The sequence below is a fragment of the Macaca fascicularis genome, chromosome 11, assembly GCF_037993035.2.
Source record: "Macaca fascicularis isolate 582-1 chromosome 11, T2T-MFA8v1.1".
In the NCBI taxonomy this organism is placed as follows: Eukaryota; Metazoa; Chordata; class Mammalia; order Primates; family Cercopithecidae; genus Macaca; species Macaca fascicularis.
The window spans coordinates 120,764,246-120,788,492 of NC_088385.1; the positions used below are offsets into that span (position 1 = coordinate 120,764,246).

Sequence of the window (24,247 nt, forward strand, 5' to 3'; positions counted from 1 at the left end):
AGGCTGTGTAAATGCAAAGGCTCGAGGGTCCAGATAGGAATATGATGACATCAAACAGTCCAGGGGGTAGGGGGAGATTACAGGGAGGACTATGCATTGTGGGCAAGGGGAAGCCCAGCCTTCGTATAAATGCGCAGCCATTCCTTGGGCCTGGTGCCCTGTAGGAATGTGGAACCAGGCTGGCCAAATCTGATTTTTCAAAAGAGGTCAGAATCTTGATTTTCAGGTTAAATCTTCCAATACAAAAATAGTGATGATTCATTCAAAACCATTGTTTCGTATCCGGTAGGCAAAATAGAGATCTAATTTCATCCGACAACTTGCGATTGTGGTCTCTGCTCTTTTCTCTCTCTCCTCTCTGTCTACTAAACCCCACTAGTTTCACTTGTGGTCATGAAGCAGTAATAAAAACCTTGTCTGTGTGTTTTCCTTGGGTTTCTCCGGGCTGGGCCAGCCTACAGTTCAGAAATAAAACTGGCCGCTCCCTACCACCAGCTACAACCCTGGAGGGAAACCCACCCTCCTCCTGTCCCTGTTTCTAGCACTCTGGTCCCCAAGCGCCCAAACCCTCGGCCAATCCCGGCCCAGCCCCTGCCCCTCCCAAGTCGCTCTGAAATTCTCCTTCTGTCAGTTTAATTCTGTGATCGATGAGGAAGAGCACGAGAAATGGCCCGGCACAGCTGGCTTCCCCGTTAGCCCTAGCAGGGATTCCTGGCCTTGCTGGCGACGGCTGAGTGAAATGTTTGCGGAACGCAGAGAACACAAGTCAATAACAATTTAGCTGGATTGGGAGCAAGTACCTTCCCCGCACGGACAGCCGCTCCCGGGGGAAGGGGAGGAGAGTGTGCGGGATATTGCCGAAGCACTTGGAATTATTTCCAAAACACCGCCCAGCGAGGCTCGGGCGTGGGGAGTGGAAGGAAGTAGGAGGGGTTGACTGGGCCCTACCTGCTCCAGCTGACCTCCAGGCCCCCCAGCCTCCCCGCACCGCTGCAGGGAGAAGCATTTTGCTCTCCGATCATGGCTCCCTGCACGGCCAGCCATGTGCACCACTTGGGTGCACACTTGGGAACTGCCTTGACCAAAAGAATTCCCTCTCCTTGATTTTCCTCCTCTGGATTCGGCCTCCAGCAGCTGTGGGAGCCAGGGGTGTGAGAAAGAGTGGGTTTCCCGGGCAACCTCAACCTCTCCTGGAACCACTTCCCAACGTGACCAGGAGCTGGAGATAGATTAAGACACACTACCGTGAACACAAAAAGTGATCATTTCTTTTTTCTTTTCTTTCCTTTTTTTTTTGTTTTTTTGAGACTAAGTCTCATGCTGTTGCCCAGGCTGGAGTGCAGTGGCGTGATCTCGGCTCACTGCAACTTCGTCTCCCAGGTTCGAGCAATTCTGCTGCCTCAGCCTCCTGAGTAGCTGGGATTACAGGCTCGCACCACCATGCGTGGCTAATTTTTGTATTTCTAGTGGAGACAGGGCTTCACTGTGTTGGCCAGGCTGGTCTCGAACTCCTGGGGTCAAGTGATCCACCCACCTTGGCCTACCAAAATGCTGGGATTACAGGCGTGAGGCACCACTTTTGGCTGAGAAGTGATCAAAGAGGTCAGGGATAAAACAGCTGCATATCCCCAGGCCCCACCCAGTCTCAGCCTTTCCTGTCAGGACCTGCTGTGGCAATCCGGGACAGTCTCTCTCTTTGCCCGCCTCCTGCTTAGGCCTTTAACACCTCCAGAGGAAGGGCTGCCACAGCCAAGTCTTCAGGAGAAAACAAGAAGGACCCAGGTGAAGGAATGAAAATGGGAAGCTTATAGAAAACCTCTGTCTCCAGGTGGATGGAAGGAACCACGACCAAGGGATATTCTGAATAATAAATTCTGTGACTTCACATCCTTGCTTGAACTTTCCTGACTGTGAGTTTGAAAGCCCGATGATTATGTTTTCATGGGCAAGATCAAGGCGGCCTATTCACAAAGGTTGACGTGGGGATAACGGGCTCTCTCGTCTCCAGTCTTTTGAAAATGTATGGTCCTGTGAATGATGATTAAGTTATGGGAGTGGGGAGGGGGATGAACTCTTGCAGGCTTTAAATATCATCTGTCTGCTGATGACTTCCAAATTTATATCTCAGCCCAGACTTCGCCCCTGAGCTCCCAACTCATAGATCTATCTGCCTGACATCGAGGGGAGTCCTAATAGGTGTCTCAAATCCAACACGTTCAGAACACCCCCGCCCAGCCACCTGTTCTTCCCGGCTTCCTAGGCCTCCGCTCACCACGCAGCACCATCATCCTGTGAGTGGCCTGGAGTAAAAACTATGCACCAGTTTTGATTTTTCTCCTGCCTTCCAGAAGCAAGTCTGGCTGGCTCTACCTTTACCAAAAATGCTCAATCCACCTGCTTCCCCACCTCCACAGCCTCTGCTCCAGGGCCCTTGCTGGCCTGGATGGGACCTCTGCCCTCCATTCTTGCCCCTCTACAATGCAGGGGATGAGGTCTGACAGTGTGAATCAGGTCCTGAGACTCTTCTCAAATCTTCTAGGAGCTTCCCACTGTACCTTGAATATAAGCTGGGCTTCCTGGCAGGCCACACAAGGCCCCGGGAGGAACCCCTGCTGGCTTCTCTGCCTGTTTTGAACACACTCTGCCCTAGGACCTTGGCACTTGTGGCTTCTGCTACCTGGGATGGTTCCCCCCAGATCTTTGGCTGGTTGTTCCCTTCGTATCACACAGAAATGCTGACTCGGCAGAAAGACTTTCCAACCACCATATTTGGAATCTCTCCTTTCCCTCTCTGGCCCTGAAGAGCTCATTATGCTATTTTTCTTTTGTTTTCTTTTCTTTTTTTAAAGAGACAGAGTCTTGCTTTGTTGCCCAGGCTGGAGTGTAGGGGCACAATCATGGCGTGCTGCAGCCCTGAACTCCTGGGCTCAAGCGATCCTCCCACCTCAGCCTCCCGAGTAGCTGGGACTACAGCTGTGTGCCACCATGCCTGGCTAATTTTTTAATTTTTTCTTTTTTAAGAGACGGGGTCTCGTTATGTGGCTCAGGCTGGTCTCAAATTCCTAGGCTCAAGTGATCCTCCTGCCTTGGCCTCTCAAAGCACTGGGATTACAGGTGTGAGCCACTGCATCCAACCATATGTTACCCTTTCTAATTTCCACTCCAGGACTTGGTATCATCAGAACTTTGTTGCTACTTATTTTTTTTGGTGGGGCAGGGGAGGGGGCAATCATCTGTCTCTCTCACTCAAGTATGAGCTCCACGGGGGAGGACTTTCTCTTTTGTACACTGCTTTGCCCTCAGTGCCGAGAGCACAGCTTGATAATACGGTCATCAGTGAAGAACTGTTGAATGAATGAATGAATGGGGGCCTCCCATCCGGGGAAGCTGGAGATCTAAGCCCAGGGCACTGGGGGTGCAGCCATGATGCCTCTAGAGTTATATACTCTGAGAAAGGGGGGACTCACCGTGGGAGGAACTAGCCACCCCTGGCTTTTGGATAAAATAAGGGCAGCCACTTCACAAGGCCTAGGGGCTGCAAGCCCTTTCTGTGAAGAGCCAAAAAGTAAATACTTTAGGCTTGGTGGGCCGTGGGGTCTCTGTCACAACCACTCAACTTTGTCCTTGCAGTGGAAGAAAATAGCCCTAGACAATATATGAACAAATGGGCATGGCTGTGTTGCAATAAAACTTTATTTATAAAAACAGATTACAGGCTGTGGTTTGCAACTGTCCAGATCCAATAAAGAGAGGGCAATTTGGGATTTAGGAGGTGCTGAGGATACAGGGTGTGATAGAACACGCAGGTATAGACATTAACTACAGTTCTGCAGTGTCCAGACCTGTGTGCCTTCAGGCCAGGCACTAGGCTGCTCTGGGTCTTGGTTTGTGCTACAGTAAAATGGGAGCAACACTGTTCTTCAGGCAGCTGTGAGCCTGAAATGAGACTGAGTTATGTAAAAGCACCCGGTATCACTCTCTGCACATGGTAGGTCCATGACAAAGCTCTCTCATCCTCTTTCTTTCCTTTTCCCCCGACTTGATCTTTATAAGAACTTACATGATTGCCTTTTCAGATCAGCGGTGCTTCGAAGCACCCGGTTAGGAATATCTGGCTTCAGACCACACAGGGCTCCAGTGCCGACTGCACACCTGTGGCTAAGCATGGGGCCTGGAGCACATTAGCCAGCTTTTCTGAGCCCCGGCTTCCTTCCTTGTGGGGTGACAGTGAAGATGAACCGAGTTAACACTCACACAGTGTCCAGCATCTATTAGATGTTCAATTAAATTCTAATCATCATTCTGATGATTAGGTTCTTATTTATGTTTATTTTTTCACCCCACAAATGGTCACTGAGTGCCTCCTCTCTGTGCTAGATATGGGGCCCAGGCAGGGTGGACAAAGGGCCTTGGATCCCCCCAGAGGATAAAATGTCACATGGAGAAGGATCTTAATTGCACACGTGAGCACCTGATGGCAGGTTGTGGCGCTTGAGGAGGACGAGGGGAGGGGCATGACAAGGGAATCACGAGAAGGAGGGGTGTAGGGGAAAAGCTGCATCTTTGACACTCTGGCCAGGAGGCAGTGGGGGCCGGGGTCAGTGGGGGCTGCTGGGACCAGGGCTCTAGCAAGCAGGCTCCTTCCCTGCCCCCCGTGAGGCTGGGAAGGTGACTGTTTGCTAGAGGCCGGCGACCCATGGGGACAGCCACCCGTCTGTGCCGGAAGAGCACTTCTCTGGGCGCTCTGCTCATAGATCTCCCGCCCCAGCCCAGTCTGGCTTGGGCAGGCGGGGGAAGGCGCCACTGCCAGCCACTCACCATGCTGGTCATGTCTGCGCTCCCAGCTCTGGAGGTGAAAGGTAGAAACGCTAACCACAGCCCATCAGTCCTCCCCAGCTGGAATAAGACAACACGGGAAGCAGAGCCACGCTCCCAGCCAAATAAAAGCCTGTTTGCCCGGCCTCCCTGGCTGTGAGTGCTGTAAAACAGAGGGTTCTGCGCACGGATTTCTTCCATACCATTATATTCTCTCGGCTGCGCTCGCAGGTACTGTGGCCTGCCGCGGCCCTGAAAGCTTCTCGATGCCGTGACCCTGCTGGTTTGTAACACGCTCGGGAAGAAAAGGACACAGCCAGCGGTGGACTTTCCTCTTTCTTCCCTCCTTGCTCTCTCTTTTCAAACTCCCACATGCAAGGCAGTGAAGAATAGCACTTTACCTACCACGGGGCTGCTGCGCTGGAGATGAGAAACCTGATTCTTGGCCGGCAAGGAAGGGAGGGAGGTGTGGGGCAGCGGGCAGGGGCAGGAAGAGGACAGGCGAGACGGGGAGGGCAGTTTGGTGGAAAAACGTCTGTCTTGCTATTCCCTTTTGAAAGCATCTCTGTCTGGTGTCAAGGTCTTTGCCTACTCAGGCCAACTTTTACAATGACTTTCAAAGCCCTGTCCTTCGCTGTTCAATTTGACAGGTGTTTTGCAAGCATCAACTTGCAAGGAAAAATATAATGCCCTGCCATTATACAGGGACAATGGATAAAACGAAGGCTTCCGCTTGGTGGGGAGGGGATGGGGGGTTTACAGCAAGCTTCTTTTGGCTGCCAACAAGGAACCTGGATAAGCAGAGAGCTGGAGACTGGGTGTGGAGCATGAGTTCTTGTAACTGCCTTAGAAGGCAGGACATTACGGTTGCTGCTTGAGCAGCAATGAGTCCTCCTCTTCCTCATGGCACCTGGGCACTAATAAGCTCCTACTAGGTGCCAGGCTCTGTGCTATGCCTTGGAGACAAGGAAGAACAGGTGGCATCTGTGGTTAGATGTAAACATTCTACCCCAAGCAATGCTTATGTGTCAGGCATACCTGTCCTCTTCCTTACCCCACCCCCAAACACACACATCCTAAGCAATGCTTATGTGTCAGGCATACTCACCCTCCTACTTACTACACACACACACGTCCCAAGCAATGCTTATGTGTCAGGCATACCCATCCTCCTACTTACTACACACACACACACACACACACACACACACACACACATATCCCAAGCAATGCTTATGTGTCAGGCATACACACCCTCCTACTTACTACACACACACACACGTCCCAAGCAATGCTTATGTGTCAGGCATACCCATCCTCCTACTTACTACACACACACACACACACACACACACACACACACACACACATCCCAAGCAATGCTTATGTGTCAGGCATACACACCCTCCTACTTACTACACACACACACACACACGTCCCAAGCAATGCTTATGTGTCAGGCATACCCATCCTCCTACTTACTACATACGAAGACACAAACACACACACACACACACACACACACATACGTGCTACTGCCCAGGCTTCTAAACACCAGGGCTCGTCTGTCTCGGTCCTTTGCCCAGAGAGCATCCTCCTTAGCCTGGCCTGACGGGAATGCAAGGAAAGTGGGAGTGTTTTTGGCAACCTAGAAAAGGAAGAGTGAGTGCCCCGAAGGACAATGAGGCCCCTCGACAATCCTATTTGTTGACTGCACGTGAAGTGCCAGGAGCTGTGTGCCATCTCCTTTACAGGCATCCTCCCCTTTGAGCCCCACAATTTCCCTAACAAGGTGGGCGCCGTGGCCCCATCGTACCAATGACAGAGCTGAGGCAGAGCGACTTGCCTGAGGTCACAGAACAGGTATGAGGACACATTCGGGTAAAATGCAAGGGGCAGCTGCTCAGATCAGCTGATGCAAAGGCTCAGTACAGCAGGACGGTGGAAAATACAGGTTTGAATCCTGGCTCTGTGGTCAGTAGCTGGGTGCCCTTGGGCAAGTTACTTGCCCTCTCTGTGCTTTAGTTTTCTCACCTCTAAAACAGAGGATTGCGACAGTACAGTAAATTGACAGGTTCATAGGTTCTTGGAAATCTCGCAACTTTCAGTGAAAAGATGTATAACAAACTCAATGTTACCACAGGCTAATGGATGTAAACAAGAGCTAAACTCCTACACAGAAATGTATTTCTAATAACAAAAACATCACCAAACTTCTGAGTAAAGCCACCAAAACTTCTAAATATTAAACACTGAAATAAATGTGAGCACTATATACGTTTAAGACAGATTAATAAAAACAAGGAAGACAATGATTTACCCAATGATTCCAGTTCAGGGCTGCAGGTGGCCAGAGACTCTCCTGGTAGCTCAGGACACTGGGAGGGAACCCACCCCGGGTAGGGCACCCATCACACACATAACTGCACTCACCCACTCTGGGACCACTGAGACGTGCCAATTCACCTAGCGTGCATGGCTTTGGGATGTGGGAGGAAATTACAGGACCTGGAGAAAACCCACATGGGGCGAACACACAAACTCCACAGGGTGAGCACGCAAACTCCATGGGGAGAGCATGCAAACTGCACGGGAAGAACACGCAAACTGCACACAGACAGTGGCCCTGGATGGGAAGCCATTTTTTTCTTATCAATTATGATAAAATGATGTTATCTGAGAACCTGTGTTTACCTCCCAGGATTCTGCAGGACTCGTACCCATGAAAACTTGCAGATAGTACCTGGCTGTCAAGTAAGGCTTGACTGAAGATTGCTAGTTACAGTAATGATAATAATAATTGGTATTATTTAGCTTGAACTACAAATTGAACGTTCTACTATGACCTCGGTGCCTCAGGGACCCAGGGGAGATAAGGCCAGTCCTGGGAGCTGGGAAACTGAGTCCAGGGGCAGGGGCACTCCAGGGTAATTCATGCTGGTGGCACCGACCACATCAGGGCTTCGGCTAGTGCCAAAGCTCCACTCTATCTGCTCTGGCCACCTCCCACTGTCCCTGAGTGCAGCTCACAGGCCACAGTGTCACCGGCATCTTCCTGCCAGGCCCTGCTGAACGGTTAGGATGCCTGCCTTTCATTCTGCGGCTCACATTCTGCAGGGAGCTCTTTGTTGCGGCCTCAGAGCTCGGCAGCCTCCACCTGAGATCTGAGTGCCTTCCTGGCAGAGTTCAGGGCTGAGGCTAGAGCCGGGAGAGGGAACTGGGCACGGACACCACCTGCCCTTAGGGTCTGCCAGGGCCCCAGGAGCTCTGAACAATGCGGATTTTGACACAAATGAACTGGGTATTTTTCTCCATGGGAAAAGGGCACAGGGTGGGAGAAGGGTCTGGCCAGGAGGGCAGGAGGCCGGAGGGCCTATTCTGAACATTTGAGGCTGCTGTGGGCACCTCCTGTGTCCCAGAGACATCAATCGGACAACGGGTGTCTCAGTGGGTGAGAGAGACTGACATCTCCAGCATGCCTGCTCTGTGCTGGACACACTCTAGGCATCACCTCACTTTCCCAATCCAGTGTCACACTCCCAGGGGAGGACGGATAGAGAGGTAAACCTGAATATTGTCCAAGTTTAACCATTCACTACCATGTGACCTTGGGCAAGGTGCTTCATCTCTGCGTGCCTCAGTTCCCTCATCTGTAGAATGGGGAGATGAACAGCATCTCACTCACAGGGGTGGTGTGTGAATGACATGAGACCCCTCACAGCAAAGGATTTAGAAGAGTTCCTGGTCCCCAGTAAGGAAAGCCGCTACTATGGCTTTTATTACTTCCCTGATCACTGTCAAATCAATTCCAGAAGGGGTACCCCTGTTAACAACATCTTTCAAATGAGAAAACAGAAGCCCACAGTGCACAGCGACTTGCCCCAGGACAGTAGCCTGGGACTTGCCCTGGGACACACAGCCAGGATGCAGAATCAGGGACTTGCCCTGGGACACACGGCCAGAATGCAGAATCCGGGACTTGCCCTGGGACACACAGCCAGAATGCAGAATCCGGGACTTGCCCTGGGACACACAGCCAGAATGCAGAATCCGGGACTTGCTGACTCCAAAGTTGATGCTCTTTTTCCTAAGCTGGTGGTTCCTAAACCTTTTGGGGCCCATGACCTCCTAGAAAATCTGATGAAAACAAAAGATTCTCTTGCCAGACACACACATAGACACAAACGCAATCACCAGGCGTTCCCAGTCCCTCTGAGGCCAGCCATACTGGAAGAGAAAGTTCCATGGATTCTTAGTTAAAAAACAATCCCCATGTTACATCTTGCTGTATTCTATAGTGTGTTCTTTTGTTTTTAAGGGATTATCATGTTTCTTTGGAAAACAGTGCTGAAAAATGCCATGAGGAATTCAGATTCTTTGGCTCCAAACTCTCAGGCCACTTCCTGGTCCACACAGGTGAGGCCAGCAGGGAGGTCTGACACTCCGCAGTGCTTGGCCTTGACCCCTGTGGATGGGTCATATCCAGGACCGTATCAGCATCCTCTCCAACCTGGGCACTGTTTCTCAGGGCTGCTCCTGCCCCCAGGAAAACACAACCCCTACCCCTGGCAACATGCCCTGACATGTACGTAGGTCACCATACATGCTGGACATTCTCTATCTGGTCCCTCCACATCCATCCTCTGTTCTGCTCATCCCCGGAAGGCTGACCCTACTGAATGTGTCACAGGGACAATCTGGGCCTGTGGCCGACAGGTGGGATGGCCTGATGAGAGGCTGCGGCCGGAGAGCAGAGGGCCGCAGGAGAGAGAGCTGCAGCTGTTCTGTCCCTAGCCCCTTCTTCATGCCTTGATGCTGTCCTCTGGCACTGTCCCTCCACACTGCAGTGCCCACTGGTAGCTGCTCCTAGGCTCCTGTCCTCACTGGAACCCAGGAACATCACTTCCTCCCCTGCCCTTTCAGCCACTGGGGCGGTAAGAGCTCTGACGCTGCTCCCCTCTGGGAGCCCCAGCATCCTGCTGCTCCGTTGGCACTGCCTATACCCCTGTAAGCTGCCATTGCATGACAGGGTCTTTCTATGAGGCTCCTATGTGAATTCTCTTCCCTCCTGGGGCCTCGGCCCATCTCCCGTGGCACTGGGGGAGGGTCCCTAAGTGCTCATCTTTTGACACTCTTGGGGAGCCCAGAGTCGATGTCCCCTTCCAGAACCTGGGAGGGCAGTGCTTTTCCAGAGGGACTCAGAGGGGTGGAAACACGTGGCTCTGACACTCAAGCCCACCCTCAGGGGCCTTATCTCATCTATGCATGTCAGCTTCCTCATCTGTACAATGGGAACAACGAAACACGCACACGACAGGGCCTTCCACAAGCATATGCCGTGCCAATCCTGAAGGGCCAGCAGTGCTTGTCATTATGATTCGTTATTCTTTCTCTCAATTTCTGAAGCAACCCTACAGATCTTAGGTTCATGGTCTGGATGAGTCAGAGGGCCAAAGCCATGCAGTCAGTAAACACTCACCCCAGGTTAATGAGGGCCTGGGACTTTTTCTTTTTCTCTTTTTTTTTGAGACAGAGTGTCGATCTGCCACCCAGGCTGGAGTGCAGCGGTGTGATCTTGGCTCACTGTAACCTCCACCTCCCGGGTTCAAGTGATTCTCCTGCCTCAGCCTCCCAAGCAGCTGGGACTATAGGCGTGTACCTCCAAGTCCGGCTATTTATTTTGTATTTTAAGTAGAGATGGGGTTTCACCATGTTGGTCAGGACGGTCTCAAATTCCTGACCTCAAGTGATCCACCAACCTCGGCCTCACAAAGTGCTGGGATTACAGGCCGGAGCCACTGCACATGGCCAGTAGTTTTTTTTGTGACGTTAGATAGTATAACATAGTTGGGGCCGGTGAGTGGGGTGGGAGGCTCTACAGCCGGTCTGGAGTTCACGTCCGAGCCCTGTCACTTCCTCGCTTAGACACAGCACTGCCTACAGCTGCCACAGTTGCTGTGAGCACTGAGATGATGCCAGTGTGAGAACGGCTCCCTGATGCACAGTAAGTGCTTAATAAACACTACTCGTCATAAATGACTGCAGTGTTTGGCAGGCCTCAGTTCTCTCATCTGTGAAATGGGGCTAATCTCATGGAGCTGCTGGGGAGTGAATTGGAAGATGTAGGCAAATGAAGAACTGTCATTGTTACTGTTACCATTTGATCTGCCCGTCTGGCCTTGGCCTGGCTGGTAAGTGGCTGTGGAGACAGCCAATCCCACAGAAATGCTGCCAGCCAAGTCTTTCCACTGTGGCGAGGCAATAGTGCTGTCTCTGGAACTCGATTTATTGAAGGGGGCTTCTCTCTAAGGCAGGGCAGAACCGCTGAGCCTGCACTCCTCAGCTGGCCCCGGGTGTGGGGGATGGGGGTGAGGTGGAGGTGGGCCCCCGTCTCCGCTCTGGGGAGAGTCCCTTATGCAAACATTTGCCGACGGGAGCATTTGGGCTTGTCAATGTTGTCGATAAGGACAGGCTCTCTTTCTGCACATCAGGATTTGGGGCCTTATTGAGTTGTGAGCTTGCAACTGTGTATTTAGCCTTCACTTCTCTGGTTCCATATTTGTCTAAGCTCAAATATTCCCCAGCCTGAGACTGGGAGCCTGGCATGTGCCAGGTACTGTGCCGGGCACGGGGACCCAGGGAAGAACTGATCACTAACAGAGATGAGCATGACACAGCCTCCACGTGGGGGAGGCACGGGTCCAGAGAGGATAACAAACCATAAAGAAATAAGTTACAGCATGGCAAGAAAGCACAGTGACAGAAGAGGAGAGTAGAGGATGGAGAAATTACTGATACTTGTGGAGGGGGAGGGAACAGGGAAGGCTTCCTGGAGGAGGTGTCATTCTATCTGGGTTCTGAAGGCATTTACCAGGTTAAAAAAAAAAAAAAAAAGTGAGGGGCAAGGCATTCTAAGCAGAGGGAACAGCGTGTGCAAAGGCACCCAATCCTGCCTGGAGTCTGGGGAACAATGAACTCTGTGGGAGGTGCAGTGGGAGGTAGGAGGAGTCTGGGAAGACCATGGGCGTGGGCAGGAGGCAGTGTTCTGAAGGGTGTGGCAGCTGGGCTAGAATCAAGGGGCTTCCCTGCTATCTCTGGAGTTCCATGTCCACTTGTGGGGGATGCAGTCCTGCTGCATTGCTGAGACACTGCTTCTCAGAAGCCCAGTCGTTTCGCCCTAAGGAAGACCAGTGCCCCCACTGGAAGGCTCCCATCTCCATAAGAGAAACTGTTTCCAAGGTGCTGCCTGGTTTGGCAACAGAGCCGCACCGGTCAGGAGAGGGAACAATCACTCCTGGCTCCAGGTTCCATGTCTACCCAGAGAAGCGGGGTTGGGGGATGCTGGCAGCAAACACCCAGTCTGCACCCAGGTGACACCCGAGGCCCTGAGCTGCCCCACAGGGAAGGGATGGATGAAGGCACGATGACGGCTCCAGCCAAGAAAGCAGTTGAGACCTGGGACCCAGGCGACAATGAGGTGGGGAGGAATGCGGCGGTGTGCCAGGAAGACCTCAGAGCACCACAGGTAGCACTACAGACAGGACTGTTCCCCATGACGGAGCCTGGCTTTTCTGGGCATGCAAAAGGCAGAGAAGCTCCCCAGCTGGGTGACCCACCGCCAAGTAAGCAGGATCCAAAGTGGGTGGGAAGCCAGCAGCCGCTGTTTTGCTGCCGGGCCCAGGCCACAGTGGAAGCACTTCTGCGATGGGAGGCAGAGGTGTGGAGATGGGGATCAAGGTCAGGTACCCCTTGATATCCCAAGTTTGGAGGGTGTGTACCGGACAGCAAGGGGCACCTGCCATACCTTCCATGTGCCCAGGGTGGAGCAATTCTTGAGGCTGTCTCAACCTCTCCTCACCTGACTCAACACAACCTCTTGGAGAAGACGAGGCCCTGCCGACCTCATCTGCTCCCTCTCTCCTCCCCTCAGCTCCAGCCATGCCGGCCTCCCTGTTTCTCACACACATCGAGCTTGCTCCAACCTTGGGGTCTCCCTGCCCCTGGCCTCCTGCTTAGGCAGCCCTTTCTTGGGTACACCTCTGCAGTGAGGCCTCTCTAGCCCACCTGATGAGGAATGTGTCCCAGCCTTTTCCACCTGAGCCTTGGACCCTGCTTGGTTACCGTCACATGGGTACATGAGGGCACAGTGGGCACTCAGTATTTTCTGGCCACCACCTGAATAGTCACTGAGGCCACATGACACCACCAAGGTGGGTAAGAGGGGAGTGAGACCTGTGGGCATCAGCCTTCCAGCAGGGAGTGGATGATCCTCCACCGGGGTCATGGAGGCAAGTGATCAGCAAGAGTGTGGTCCCCAGGGCCAGCCACCAGGAAGGCCGTGAGCATCCCTGCCCCGTGAACACTGGAATCTGAACACAGAGCACTGTGAGGACAGGGCCAGCAGCTGCGAGCTGTGGCCTGGCAACCCGGCAGGCAGGGAGCGGATACACACTCTGACCTCTGTCTCTTCCTGCCAAGGCGCCCAGTGACCCAACCTGACCACAACCCAAAAGGGCACAGAACCCGGATGCTTTCACACAGGCCAGCCTCCTGGCAGGGAGTGCCCAAGAAAGGTGGAGAGCAGGTCTGGAGGGGCTGTGGGAGGATACCCAGCAGGAGGTGCTTGGCAGCCCTTGTGCCCATAGCCTGCTGGGTAAGGGTAGTTCTCTCAGATGCCCCACCTCTTGTGTTCCCCAGGGGGCCCATGAATCAGCCCAAAAGACCGTCCCGCTCCTACCGTGAAAGTGCACGGCCGTCTTCCGCCTTAGGGCCTGCAGGGTCACCTCGGAGTCGGCCCACTCCAGCACCAGCCTCCGGCCGTACAAGTGGGTGCTGTGACACAGGGCATTGAAGGCTCTCTGCAGAGGGACAAGAAACGAAACTGCACATCAGCTGGATCAGCGCGGCAGACACTCCACTCTGCCCGCCAGCTGCCTGCCCGCGTCTCAGATGCCAAAGCCCAGGTTCTGGCCCCGTGACATCTGATCTCCAGCGAGGGTTTGGGGAGCAGTTGGGTGCATCTATTTAATTAGTGGGTTGCGTTCCCAGGGAGAAAGCTGCAAGTGACTGAGCAGTCAATATATCCGCCGTCTGGGCTGTAATTGGTGCCTGGGCCGAGGCAGCCGTCTATTTGCTGCGTGTCATCCGATCTGTGGAGGGCGACCCCATTAGTGGGCTCGCCTCCCACCCGGCTGTCTGCATGGTGGCCACTTGAGAAAGCCGAGCCCTGGCTGGCCGCCAGATGACAAGTGTGCAGGCCTCTGGGTGTCACTGGGTGCCGCTCTCCTTCACTGCCCTGGTGACTCTGTCCCCCACGCTGTTTGGAGGGCCCCTTCCACCTCCGCTGCCAGTGCCCTTTGCCTCCTCGCTGGTTCCCCCAGCCCTGCACTCCCAGCTCCCACCCCCAGCTCAGCAGCCTGGGTCCTGGCACAGGCTGTTCCCGCTCACTCTTTGCTCTTCCCGACTCCCACATGCTGCCTGGTTCCTCTTCCTGCTTTCCAACAGCTATACCGAGATAGAATCCACATACTGTATACACCGCTTGTCTGAAGACAATTCAATGGCTTTTAGTATCATCACAGAGCTGTGCGAAATGTCACCAAATCCATTTTAGAACGTTTTCATCACCCCCAAAGGAAACCCCACACCCCTTAGCTAGCAGTCCCCCAGCCCTTGGCAACCACCAGTCTACTTTCTGTCTCTATGGATTTGCATATTCTGGACATTACATGGGAATGGACTCATATGGTAGTGATCAGTACCGTCTTAAACATCGCTAGGTCTCAAGTTCAATGGCACTGGACAGGAACACCCTGAGTTGATGGGCTCATCCCCAAACACTCCTATGGCACAGTCTGAGGTCACCCTGCTTAGGAAGGACAGACCCTGCAGGTCCTAACTTGAAGATCTTGGGCAAGTTAAAGAAATCTGCCTTGACTCTGTTTTCCTTACCTATAAAACAAGTATGCTCATATATGCCAATCTCAGGGGTTCTAGGGACAAAAACGAGTCAACACAGTGTCTAGAACAGTAGGGGCACACCATAATTACTCAATAGATGTTACTTGTCGTTGCTGTTGTTTTGTTACCATAGACATCACATCTGTAGCTGCTTTCTGTCAGCAGAGAGCTTTCGGGCAGGCATTGGTTTAAAAAGCAGTAGGCTCCAGGTGCTCAAGCATTGGCAGTGGAGAGCAACAGTGGCTAAGAAGGCCCTTTGCTTTGCTTCTGGGTTGCAGAGAGCACCAGTTGGTACAAGCAGAGGAGGGGTTCGCTGCTCTTGTTTCTTTTATGCCGTGAGGAATCGTATAACTGGAAGGGTCTGGATGGAAACCCATCCAACGGTGCTCCTTATCTACAATGTAGCTCTTACGGTTGGACCATGTCCCGCAAGAGGGGTCATGTTGAGTCCTGACCCCCTGTACTTCAGAATGTGACCTTATTTGGAAATAGGTAGTTGCAGATGTAATCAGTCAAGACGAGGTCATACTGGAAAATGAAAGGCTCTGAGCCAATGACTAGTGTCATTGGATGGCCATGTGAAGACAGAAACACAGGGTGAATGCCGTGGGGAGATGGAGGCAGATACTGGGTGATGAGTCTACAAACCAAGGATGCCAGCTGTCCCCAGCAGCCAGGGAGACGCACCAAACAGGGTTTCCCTCGGAAGGAACCAATCCTGCCAGCACTTGATTTTGGACTTCCAGCCTCTAGAACCGTGAGACACATTTCTGGATTTTTAAAATGCTTTCTGAGGCAAGGTCTCGCTCTGTCACTCAGGATGGAGTGCAGTGGCATGATCATGGCTCACTGTATCCTCGAATTCCTGGGCTCAGGCGATTCTCCCACCTTGGCCTACTGAGTAGCTGGGACCACAAGGCACGTGCTACAATGCCTAAGTTTTTCACTTTTTGTAGAGATGGGGTCTCCTTACATTGCCCTGGCTGGTCTTGAACTCCTGAACTCTAGTGATCCTCCTGCCTCAGCTTCCCAAAGTCCTGGGATTACAGGCCTGAGCCACTGTACCCGGCCCATTTCTGTGGTTTGAAGCCATCCAGTCTGTGGCATTTTGTTACAGTAGCGCTAGGGAAACGACGCAGTGCCCTTGGGTAATCAACTGCCTCAGTTTCCTCATCCATGTTGGGGCTGGCTATGGGACTTACACAAAACGTGCACAGAGGGCAGCACGTAATATACATTCGATAAACAAATGAATCCGAAAAGACAAAAGGGAGGCGACTAGAACATGCATCTTTTTAAAACCAGACATGTGGCCAAATTAAAGAAACGCTTTGTTCTCCTCTGTGCTGTTCTGAGAAGGACCAGGTGCAGAAAACTTTTTCTTTCCTTTTTTTTTTTTTTAACTTTAATTTAAAAAACTCTTTCTGACTGCCAGCAGAGCCTGTGCATTTTTTTCCATGTGGATATAAAAATGCATCTGGACTCCGAGCCGAAATGGCCCATTCAGAGCTTTAAAACACACGCGTTCTCAGCTGGCGAGGCAGAGAAACGGCTTGACAGGGGGAGTTGGGGTTTTAAGGCGGGGGAGAGGAATTGGTGGGGAGTCTGGCATGGCGGATGTTCCATCCTCGTGCCAGGGTCCCTGAGGAGCTGTGGTCCCGGGGACACGGTGGGGTGGGGGTGGCCAAGGGGATGCATCTGGTGAATGCTAGGCTGGAACTCTCAAGAATGGAATAAGATCTCAGGAGGTAGGTCTGGGTGAGAGGCCCCAACCCCAGCCTCTCTGATTCCCACTGTTAGATTTCAATGTTTCTTTCTCTCCCTTAGAAGCCAGTTCTCCATTCCTGTACCACAGAAAGCCCTGGAGACCTCCATTCATTGCAGGAGTCACCAAAAATTCCCTCTCCTGGTTTCTTTGTGACATCACCTCTCACAAATCTTCCTCTCTTCCCTCTGCACTCCTCTGACACGTTACTGGCCTCTCTCTGGAAGAGCTCTTCACGGTAAGAGGGGAGGTGGCATGGCAGTTAGAGAGGGTGGGCTCTGCTGCTGGCCTGCCTTGGTTCAAATCCCTGCTCCACTGCTTACGAGCTGTGTGATCTCAGGCAAGCTGCTGAACCTCTCTCTCTGAGCCCGAGCTTCCTCATATGTAAAAGGAGGGCAGCAGCAAAGAGTAGTGAGAATTCAGAGAACTGTTCAGTCTGACACTTAGAACACTGCCTGGCACATAACATGTGGCACTTAAGATTGGCTGCTGTGATGATGATGTATGCTTCCACTTTTCATTATCAGGCTAAAGAGCAGGGACAAGGGAAGGTAAGACACAAAAGCTCTTTCGTATTTGAAGTTAGAGCACAATACGTGGTTCTCCAAAAATAGCAGAATTACCCTGCTGAGTTCTAGTCTCTGCAGGTTAATATGAAATCAGGTTGCGTTCCCGAGTTCCCACTGCCTGGGTGGCTGGAATATGGTGGCCTCAAACTGTCGCAGGCGGTATGAGGATAGTGATTTGAGGCTAAAATTGGCCTCGGATAATCCAGAGTAATTGTGTTTCATTAAAAGAGCGTAACAAGAGCTTGTTGTATTTGACACATTCTAGGAGGTAAGGCAGGTGTGGAGGAGGAGGAAGATGCAGGCCCGGGCCTCAAGGGGCTTTTGGGTTGGCACAGGAAAGACTGTGAGGAGTTTGGAAGGTTCCAGCCATCACAGACGGGAAAGTGCAAGCCAGAGAGGTTCACTAGCAGCATCCTCCCTGGTCTCCGCCTACACGTGATCCCATTAAAACTTGACCTCCACCTTCTCACAAGCGTTTTTCTAAACCTCAACTGCAGGCATGGTGCTCCTCTGCCAAAACAGCCCCCGGGCTTGTTCATCTCAGGAGACGGAGGAGTTACTAGACCTTTGCTCCTCTCCAAGTCTGTCTGATTTTCCTTTTGTGGCATCAAAGGCCTTTTTAGTACGGATGATCCTATCTCCTAGCTCCACAGAACTCCAAGCATATCACCTCAGCCCACTCCTGAGAACAGGTATTATTCTCCCATTTCAGTGACTGGGAAACTGAGGCACTGGCCAAAGCTTGTATGCAGGTCAACTTCCTTCTCCTTCTTCCTTTTGGCCTCTACATGTTGTCTCTGGGCCTCTTACACAGACGGCCCAGGGAGGGTTCTGCCCCTCCTGCACAGGCAACAGCCAGGCACCCTCCCTGTGCCCTGGACACCCGGCCTCCGTTTCCAGAACCCGCTCCCTGCCCCATAATGCCTTCTGTGTGCCAGTCTTCCTGACTTGACTTTGAACCCTGGAGGGAAGGCGCTGCATGCTTAAGATCCTCAGCCTGGTGCTGGGGCAGAGGCCACTCAGTCAATGTTCACAAAGCACACTGTGGCGTCTCCTTCACTGGGGGTCTTGAGAACACGTCTCCAGACTGGGGTAGATGGTTAGGCTGGTCCTAGCTGGGGACGGAGGGCTGGCTTAGATGTCCTGCCACAGTTCCCTTCAAACCCCTGCACTTTATAGACTACAAACGCAGCGGGGATAACAGCGTGTCCCATTCTGAGAGAGCAGGTAGTCCCCAACCATCCAGATGAGGGGGACATTTGGCCTTTTGAAACGATACACAAATAATCTTGGGTATGGCTCTGCTCCCAACATGCCTGGCTCGGGGCCTTGCAGGACAGGAACAGTAACCTGCACCACGAGGGCTTGAGAGATCGCATGTCAGACCCCCAGCTGGTTTGCTGGAGAGGCCTGAAGATCCAGCACAGAACCCCGAGGATGCAGGAGTCCAGCAAAACGAATGTCACAGAAGAGAAGCTACTTCCATTCTTGGGAGCACTTCCTGCCATCATTGATGGCCAGGACTGGTTATTCCTGGGCCCCCCTCCCCCATCCTCTACACTTTGGGAGTCGACTCTGCACAGTGTGACGAGGGCTTCCTCGGCCTCTGGTATCTACTGAGGGGAAGCAAATGGGCGGCACTGCTGGGAGACTGGAGGGAAGAGGTGAAGAGGGAAGAGGGGAATAGGGAGGAGAGAGGTTGGTGCTGCGTCCCTCCCCCTCCCCGCAGGGCTGTAGCTCCTGCTCAAGGTCTCTTCTCGGCAGCTCTAGCCCTGCCTTTCCTTCCAACCCTCCTCTTGGCCTAAGTGAGATGACAGTTCTGGGGGCTTTGCCATCCCTGGGGAGTCCCTTCTCCCTACCTATACCTCCATCAACACCTCTTCATTCACACCACCTGGGGGTGGGGGTAGATTCTGTTTCCTGCCAGATCCCTGGGTGTCTCGCATGCCTTGGCCCTACTCAGAATTTGAGGCCCACCCAGGAAAGCTCTGAGCAGGTCTAGCCAGACTTCAGGGCTGCCCTCATGATCCAGCTCTCTGGCTCTGCTGTCCTGAAATCATAGCTCTTTGAGCTCCTCTGACTCCAGCCATGGACTCCAGGCATCAAGAGGCCTGGCCTCCTGCCGCCTTTTCTGAATTCCCTTAGAAGGCAATCTGCTAAGGTGGTGTGGGGTTGACAGCCGCAGGCTAGACTGTGGCCCGGCCTGGCGGCCTCTTTCAAGAACTGGGAAGGCACTGGAAGGCTGCCAGTGCAGCGCTGGGCCTGACCTTTCTGCAGCTTCCCTGGAGACAGACCTCCTCTCACAGCAACAAAAGGCATTGCACGCCCTTGGCAGCACTCCCATCCCAAGGGGCTGCGAAGAACTGCCCAGGGCCATGGCTTCTGGGCAGAGCTGAGGATAGTATTCTTGTCTTTAGAAGACCAAGGCATTCTCCTGGCCCCTCCTGCTCCCAGGGAGCTGTCTCTGGCAAAGCCAGAGGGCTGCATCTCTCAGCAGACGCTAAATCTGTCCAAACAGGGATAACACCAACCCCTCCCAAACCCGTTGTGCCCCCAACACCCAGAATAAGTGGCTGGCACTGTTGGGGGCTCTCTGCAGAGGTGGTCAAAGGGACTTCTGGGAGGAGGGTCTGCCTCCCTGGGGTGTTTTAATGCCATCACCCTGAGAGAGAGACAGATCCTTTCTCTACCTATCTACCACTAGCTGCTTCTCTCCTCACAGGCGTAGCTGTCTGCTAGGCAGGAGTTTGCCCAGAGTAAGTCAGGCTCCCTGCACAATCTTGGGTGATTCCCACCCCAGTCCCGTCCCAGAAATGACACCATGGAGCTGAGGGTGAACTCCTAGGAGAGACATCCAGAGTCCGCTTTCAGGTGATGCTGTCTGAACTCTTCAGACAAAGAGGTACCTCTCTCTCTCACTCACTCATTCCTTAGCTCGCTCAGCTCAGTGTGATTCGACTCTAAGTCTCTGGGGAGCTGACTGTGAGGCAAACAAGAGACGAGGCGACAAAGATGGGACACACTTTGGACCTCTGCCAATTTATAGCATCCCTGAGAGAGGAAAGAGAGCCACTAGGGAGAGAGGGCCAATGCCAGGGACCCAAGGGCACCAAGCCACAAGGCCATGGCAGCAGGCGCAGCTGAGGCTCTGAGCTCTCCCTCAGGCACAGCCCTGGGCCTGCAACTTTCAATAAACTTCTCTAAGTTTTTACTTTTTCAACTGTAAAATGGGGGTGCTGCAGCGTCTCAGAACTGCTGGGAAGCATAAATAAGACAGCAACTCTTCCTTTAGCCCAACGCCTGGCATAATGGGAAGGGCCTAATTCCTGGTACCTGTTGCTGGTGCCATTCGTGGTAAAGTTTTTTTTTTTTTTTTTTTTAATTTAAATTATTTTAGGCCAGGTGCGGTGCCTCATGCCTGTGATCCTAGCACTTTGCCGAGGCGGGGGGAATCATTTGAGGCCAGGAGTTCGAGACTAGCCTGGCCAACATGGAGAAACCCCGTCTCTACTAAAAATACAAAAATTAGCCAGGCATGGGGGTGCACGCCTGAGATCCCAGCTACTTGGGAAGCTGAGGCAGGAGAATCCCTTGAACCTAGGAGGTGGAGGTTGCAGGGAGCAGAGAACGTGCCACCGCACTTCAGCCTGGGGGACAGAGTGAGATTGTCTAAAAAAAAAAAAAAAAAAAATTATTTTAAAGCTGTTAAAAGGGAGGAAAGCTGTCAACTTGGCTGGGAGTTTTACCTTTCCTTGATGACTAGTACTGCCTGCCCGATAAATATGAAATGAGGACGTCTGAACCTGAGTCCTTCTCACTCTCATCTCTGTAGGACTGTGCAGGCCTCAATCCACACAGAAGCTCCAGGGACACAATTAGCAGAGGGATCCGTCCTGGCACTGCATCTTGGCTACAAGGGCTGCTCACCTGCCAGTCTGAGGAGGGCAGCCTGTCCTGATCCCAGGTCTCAGCCCATACATATGTGTGCTGGCCGAGCCTGCCTTGAAATGCAAGCTCGGGATCCAAACACATTTTCCATTCCTCCTGGGCTCTGCTGAAGAAAACTTGGCAAAAAGCCCACAATTACAACAGAGTTGTGAGCACACACACGTCACATGCACACCTGAATAGAAAAGCGGAGACAAAACTCCAATTCCTGAATTTGCTTCCGGTTAACACTTTGGGACACACAGGACAATGGACACCTAGGTTTCAGGCTGCAGCACCTCTGATCCCCAGGGTCCCAGAGGAACACTCAGCCACCCTCACTTCTTTGGTGTCACGTGCCACAGCCTGTGTTAAACACTTTGCACGCAACATTCTGCTTCGTCTTCACAAACGCCTCAAGGGGAGCCTTATTATTGCCTGTGTGGGGACGAGTCACTTGGGCTAGAGGGATCTGAAGTCCCTTGTCCACGTTCGCATAGCTGCAAAGAGGCCGCTTCATGTCACAGGCCACACTAACCACCGTGCAGCACGCTCCTCCTTCTCTGCCCTCAGTTTAAGCAAACGTGTTGAATGCATGCCACTGACAATCTAATAGTGATTGTTTACTGTGCACACAACATGGCTCAGCACTGTGCTGGGTGCGCTGGGCACCCGGTGAGGAGGAAGGCTATCCCTGCCTTAATGAGCTTCGTCTGGCTTGCTCGTCATTGGTCCCTTCCACTACAGGTCCTGTTTGGGTGGAATCTGCCAGGTGAAGACAGTAGGTTCACAAAATATTCCTCAAGAGGCCCAGTGGGAGCCTCTCCCAAAACACCGGCCTCCCCCAGGCTGGGGAGGGCCTGGGCCACATATCCACATCCCTTCCTCTGCTCCCACCCTTGGCAGAGTGGAAAAGCGAGAAATGAGGAAGGAGACATTAACTGGTGCGACCCTACAATGAAAGCTGTGGTTGTTTACCACAGTGTGAACAGCTCTGCCTGCCAACGCCAACCACCATCGCGTCTCCCTACAGCCGGCTCCCCCCAAGTGTTTATTTAAGCCAACACATTGCTCTGCTAATTGGATAACATTCCATGTGAAAATAGACCTTTTAAAACAACAGCAGCGGTGGCAAATAAAAACAGCTGCAACTGCAAAAGTACAAAGGCACGGCAGGCCTGGGGAAGGGAAAAATTAAAGGCGCATTGCATGGGAAAAAATTAATATTCTGGCTTCTGGGCTGCAAGTCTATTCTTTGTGGTCTTCCCCTTCCGTGGTGCCCTTCCTTTCTTCCTCCAGGACCAGCCTGGTCTGGGTAAAGAGAGAGGAGGTGGCGGCTTCTAACTGGAATCACAATGGCTATTGGTGGCCACTCAGCCAATGGGGATGAGTGCACCTGGTAGGGAGTCCCCAGTACAGCTGCCCAGGTGAAAGGCTGCTGCCTCCTCAGTGAGGCTACTCCTGGGGATTGGCAGGGTTTGAAGGCAGCATGGTAGTGTGTGCTAGTGGGGACAGCTCACTGAATGCCCACTCCTCCTCTGGGGGCTGGGAGGAGTTGATTTCATTCTGGACTTGTTCCCAAGAGACGTTCTAAGGGACAATCTCTTGGCTTTCCTCCAAAGTGTCCCTCTAATTCGAGAGTCCTTCTCCTTGGTGAGGTGTCAGGGCTGGGTGAGAGATGGTGGGCATGGTAGGGAGAAGAGGCGCTACCCAGAGCCTGGTGTGGAGATACACAGAATTTAAGTGAATCAGTGAACGAAGGGAGGAGGAATCCCTGGATACAGGCTTTGGAATTAGATTTTTCCCAGCTCTGCCAAGTACCGCTATATGATCTTGAGCAAGCAACTTTGTCCCTTTGAGCCTTGGTTTCCCCAGTCATCAAATGGCTTCCTATCACCTATCTCCTAGAGTCCCGTGAGGATTAAAACTTATATATGCAAATGTCCTGCACCGTCTCTGCCAAAGACGATGGGCTTCCAGAAGTTGACAGTTTTTATCAACTCAAAGATATTGCCCTTTTAGAAACTTCCAGGTTGTGTGTTCCCCTGGTTGCGTGGCGCTGATAACACAACTGACAGCCGTGTACACGGTGTAGACCCAGGCCCCCCAGGAGACCACTGACTTCCTATACCACCCCTATTCTCCTTCCTCCATCAACCTCTGTCCCCTGCTTCCCTCCACACGTGGGGAAGGCTCTTGAGAAATGCCAGATCATCACACCTGGAGGTTTAGATAACACCAGCACTTTCAGAGGGACTGACATTTACTGCCCGGGACATCAGGGGCTGATAGAATGTCCTAGGTTGGGAGAATATGCCAGCTCATCGATCCTGCTTCCTCTGAGCAGGCCTCTGGTCACCAGGGCCCGTGACGAGGGCAGATGGTCAGGACCCACCCCCGGTTCACCGGAGCAGCTCAGTAACAGACCAGGGTCTGGGCTTCCCATCAATTCATAGGGCTCCACGGTGGCTTCAGCGCTGGAGCTAAGCAAATGCTCAGCAAGACTGGGGAGGGAGACTGGATGCAAATCTCCCGCCTGATGCTGGGGCTGCTGCAGCTTGGGGTGGGGCAGTGCGAGTGCGGTGAATGTCACATACAAAGCCAGCACGCTCGTGGGAGCCTCTTGCTATTATCATCAGTTGCCTGGTTACTCTGAGCTCTGCCACAACAGCCTTCGAGGAGCCTCTTGCTAGGATTCTCTTTCCAGTTTGGGGGTATGTGTGCTTAATCCAGAAGGGGCTTGATGGATATCACAGAGCCCTCGAGGATATGCACAGTGGGACGTGGGTCTCATGGAGAAAGGTCAGACAACTCAGAACCCCTCAGTTCAGGGACAGTGGAGACGGCATGTGCTCAGGGCCACAGCAAGGACTGTGGTGTTGAGGAGATGCCTTAATTCTTCTATCCTCTGCCAGCAGGCAAATGGACTGATGGATGATGGGGAAAGGGCACTGTTCTGGGAGTCGTGATACCGGGGTTCAAGCCGCAGCACTGGCCCCTCCCAGAAACCATTCATTTCTCCATTCCTTTTCCAGCCTCAGCTTCTACAATGAGCTGAGCTGCCCCCTCCTTTCAACTTATCCTCCCTTCTTTCCTCCCATCTGAGGATTGCTTGGGGTAGACCTCCTGGCTGAAGAGGTGGCCGATGCCAATGCAGGGGGCGACTATTTATCTTCACTGAGGGTGCCACGACAGGAAATGGGATCTGTGC

At 52.7% G+C, this 24,247-nt stretch overlaps 1 protein-coding gene across 1 annotated transcript in view; it reads right to left on the bottom strand.

The window, feature by feature from the left end:
- The window catches only part of RBM19 (RNA binding motif protein 19), a 142,671-nt gene that overhangs the window by 9,125 nt on the left and 109,299 nt on the right, over positions 1-24,247 (bottom strand). Inside the window, exon 23 of the mRNA XM_005572333.4 lies at positions 13,553-13,673. Coding sequence (XP_005572390.3) covers positions 13,553-13,673 — 121 coding nt within the window. The remainder of the gene's footprint in view (positions 1-13,552; positions 13,674-24,247) is intronic.